General features: G+C 47.6%; 1 protein-coding gene across 1 annotated transcript; it reads left to right on the top strand.

Moving 5' to 3' along the window:
* The first annotated feature begins 1,010 nt into the window (after positions 1–1,010).
* Positions 1,011–3,666, top strand: LOC148039818 (polyphenol oxidase, chloroplastic-like). The gene has a single exon (XM_087694289.1). The coding sequence runs from the start codon at positions 1,285–1,287 to the stop codon at positions 2,914–2,916; it is 1,632 nt and encodes a 543-aa protein (XP_087550415.1). The 5' UTR covers positions 1,011–1,284; the 3' UTR covers positions 2,917–3,666.
* The last annotated feature ends 532 nt before the right edge of the window (positions 3,667–4,198 follow it).

A 4,198-nucleotide genomic window follows, 5' to 3' on the forward strand; every position in this document is an offset into this window, starting at 1 on the left:
ACTCTAGATGTTCAAACCTCTACGCAAGACTTTTCTTTGTATTTTGTGAACTATGAGATTGAACAAGATACATGGCCCCATTGATGGCGTCAGGGTTTTTTGTTAGAGGTTGCAGAGCCCTTCTAGAGGCATTTTGACCTTCAAGAGAAGGTAAATATTTTTAAAACCTTGTTCTCGAAGGACAAGTAAAAATTTTGCCCTTCCTAGTGAAAGGCATGATTTTACAAACCTTGCTATAGAAGGGTAGTTATGGCATGCATGCTTGGTCATTGTTGCAAGCACGGTTGATTGTGAGAGAGGTTTCTCCAAAATTAATTATATCAAGTCCAATGATTGCAATAGATTGTCACTCGAGATCTTGAATCAACTCATGTTCCTTTCATACAATGGTGCTAAGGACCCTACAGATACTGATTGGGATGCCATCTATGCGATGTGGGATGGATTAAAAGCTCATCACAATGTTAATGTGGTAGCAACAGAGTCGATATAAGAAAGTATAAGTAATGGTGTGCTTTCATTGTATTGCTATTTCATTTGAGACTATGCCAGATGATTATAGAGCTATCTTGTTGCCTTTCTGGACTTTCTTAATTGATTGAACTTTAGCCTCAACTTGGCATTGCAATTTTATTTTTGGTGATAGCATTATAATTTTTTAAATACTTAAATAATTACTCATATGTTGTACTAAGTTTTAAATATTATATCATCATATCATGTCGGTATTATGTTTTTCTAAATTAACGAACACGAAAAACTAACGAGATGGCTTATATAAATGTCATAGTTATTTATTTTTTCTCAAATACTATTCTATTAGCTAGAAATGCAAATTTTAAAATACATGTCTAGGGAAGGTAAAAATTTTGAAAAAACCCTTCCACAAGAAAAGCACTTGTTCACGACCTCTTCAATGGAAAAAACCTCGTGGACTTGCAAAAATAAACACTGGATGGAGTATGTATTGGTTTCTCTTCTAAGTTCTCCCGCTGGATTTTCTCGTGAGCTCTCCTAAGTAATAAAACTCCGCCACGTAAGAGTCAGGCGTCTCATCGTTACTTGAACCTTGCATCACATTGTTGATTGTTCGTCGTAAGCTCTCTGTTGGAACTCATACAAGGCTCTCGACAACTCAACAGAATCAACGCAGGGTTGTCGAGAGCGGTAGCTTATACCCACTAGGCTAGTTTCACGGGTCTTCAAAAGATAAGCTCGATAACCTTCGTAACTTCCTTAGTGCAGGATCAAGGTTATTGGTAGATCAGGTGGCCGACACATATAATGGGGGTGTCGACTACGTCCGCCAGGTGGTGCAGCTACGTCTGGGCCGTGGTAATTTGGATGGCGGCCATGGCGGAAGCAATGCGAGAGGTGTATTCAGTGGTGCTGGCCCCGAACATGAGCAGCTGCCATCTGCCTCTGAACCTGCCGGCGGCAGAGGCGCCCTTCGACTGCTGTGCGCCGAGGGCGTCTTACGAGCCGCGCCTGTTCAGGCCAGACGAGCTGCCGAGTGGGAGCGCAATCAGGGTGAGGAGGCCGGCGCATGCTGCGAATGAGACGTACGCGCAGAAGCTGGCGCAGGCGTACGAGCTCATGAGGGCCCTGCCGGACGACGACCCGCGCTCCTTCCATCAGCAGGCCAACATCCACTGCGCTTACTGCAACACCGTTTACAACCAGCTCTTCTCGTCGCAGCTCTTCCAGGTCCATGGCTCCTGGCTCTTCTTCCCCTTCCACCGCTGGTACCTCTACTTCCATGAAAGAATCCTCGCCCGCCTGCTCGGCGACGACCCCTCCTTCGCCCTCTCCTTCTGGAACTACGACCACCCCGACGGCGCTTCCATGCCCCCCATCTTCACATCCGGCCGCTACCCCTCGCTCCTCAACCCCCTCCGTGACCCCTTCCACCAACCCCCCTCCGTCGTCGCCATCGACTACACCCTCGATACCGACGGACGCCCGGCCGACCTCCAACTGCAGGACAATAACAACGTCATGTACCGCTCTATGATCCGGGCCCCCCTCAGCCAGTATCGCTTCTTCGGGTTTCCCCTCCGGCCCGGGCTGAGCGCCGCGTCTGCTGGCTATGGCACCGTCGAGCGGCAGCCGCACAACAGCGTCCACCTCTGGACGGGATCGAGGTGGCAGGTGGGGATGAGGGACATGGGGTCTTTCTACGCGGCGGCGAGGGACCCCATCTTCTACGCGCACCACGCGCTGATAGACCGGCTGTGGGAGGTGTGGAAGGCTCTGAGGCCAGGGATCAACAGGGACATAGACGACCCGGACTATCTGGATGCGGAGTTTGTGTTCTACAACGAGGATGCAGAGATGGTGAGGGTGAGGGTGGGGGACGCCTTGAATACTACCATGCTGGGGTATGTGTACGAGGAGGTGGAGAAGCCATGGGTGGATGCGGTCCCCGTGAGGCTGAGCCGCGGGGTGGCGACGATAGGCCCCGATGACGAGGTCTGCGTGGCAGGCCAGCCTATAATGTCGCCATGCTCCGTTGTCGTGTCGCGGGACCCACAGCGCGCCACGTTAGAGGGCGTGGAGGAGGACGTGGCGATGCTCGGGGTGGGCTGGGAGGAGGGGCTGGCCTGCCACGCTGACGTGTACGTGAACCTGCCGTCCGCCAACGCCAGCACGACATCCGGCTGCGTGGAGTACGTGGGCTTCTTCATGATGGTGCCGCAGTTCACCGTGGGCGTCAACGTGACCTCGGAGACGTACGAGATCGGCAGCATCATCCGGCAGCTCGGCCTCGCCGGCGAGCCCTCCGTCGTCATCACCATCGTCCCTCGCCGCAGCGTCGACAGCATCTCCAGCCCCATCTCTGTCTCCAACATCACCATCGACTATATCTCGTCGCCTTCCGGATCACTCCTCACCAGTCCCTCCCAAGTCCAATAAGCGTATCTTATAATACCATGAAAGACGATCTCTTCCAACACACTCAGTTCCTCCTCTCAACTCCCCCTCCCCCTCCCCCTCCCACCATAGATATGTGTTAATCCCAACCTTTGTCCTCCCTTCATTGAACCTCCGTCGACTATTCTATAATTTAAGAACCTCCGTTCGTCGACCAGCCACTGTATGCATAACAGTTGAATTGATCCTGTAGAATCCCACCACCATTAAATAGCGTCCATCATATAAAACCTTCGGCTAAACGCTCGCTCATGCCGTCTTTTTGTACGTTTCGACTCGATAAAACGTCTTTGCCATTTTTGTTCATTAAGATTGCCCTTTGTGGAAATGTCTCTGTGAAGACTGCCTTTTGTGGAGACCAGGGTGAGGGCCCAGGGGCATCTGTCTGAGGAACCGCTGAAATGAGCATGGCGGCTCCCTGGAAGTCGCAGGTGGCTCCATGAGGTTTCATGCTTTGATAATAGTCGTTGACGGCGTAATTCGCGTGGGAGTGGAGGTCCATGGGAACGTAGCACGGGTTCCCAGGCATTATTGGCGTGCAATTGGCTCCGTTAGAGCAGGTTCACTCCATGACCTACTGCATGGCAGTGTTCGGGAAAAAGAATTTTGTGAACCTGACATAGATCCTTCTGGTCTTAGCCTAAGGCGGTTCTATGAAATTTGAACCATCCAAAACTTTTACATTCCAAATTGAACCGGCCCAATTCTTTTGATCTTGCAAATTGAATCGGCCCAATTCTTTTTTAAATCTATAATGAAAGGATAATCACCTCTTTCTCACTATTTACAAGGATCTATATTTCAAGGTTTCCTTTCGAATTCGTTTAATTACTTATCTGTTACACCTTACAAATCAAAACCCTTATTATCATTGAGCAACTTGATCTACATTACTTATCTAAAATTTTAATAGTAAAAAACAAATATATACAAATAGTTTCTATGTCCATTAGTGGGTCTATGGTCTCAGAGAAGTATATACATTATAAGCACAAAGATAAAGAAAAAGTATAAAATAAAAACCCAAAAGAGAAGAAGTTAAAGCATAAAAGAAACAAAAAGAAAAAACAAAACTAACCTAAAAGAGAACATAATAAAATACAAGAAAAATTAAGAACAAAAAATCCTAAAAAAGTCAAGCACATTTTATTGAAAGCAACCATGATATAAAAAAGTAAAAACAAAACTAACATGAAAGAGAACAAAATGAAATACAACCAAAATTATAAACAAAAAAGCTTAAAAAAAGTTAAGCACATTTTAT

Source organism: Lygodium microphyllum, chromosome 2 (genome assembly GCF_053477565.2).
Source record: "Lygodium microphyllum isolate KBCC chromosome 2, Lygodium_microphyllum_v1.1.10, whole genome shotgun sequence".
Lineage (NCBI taxonomy): Eukaryota > Viridiplantae > Streptophyta > Polypodiopsida > Schizaeales > Lygodiaceae > Lygodium > Lygodium microphyllum.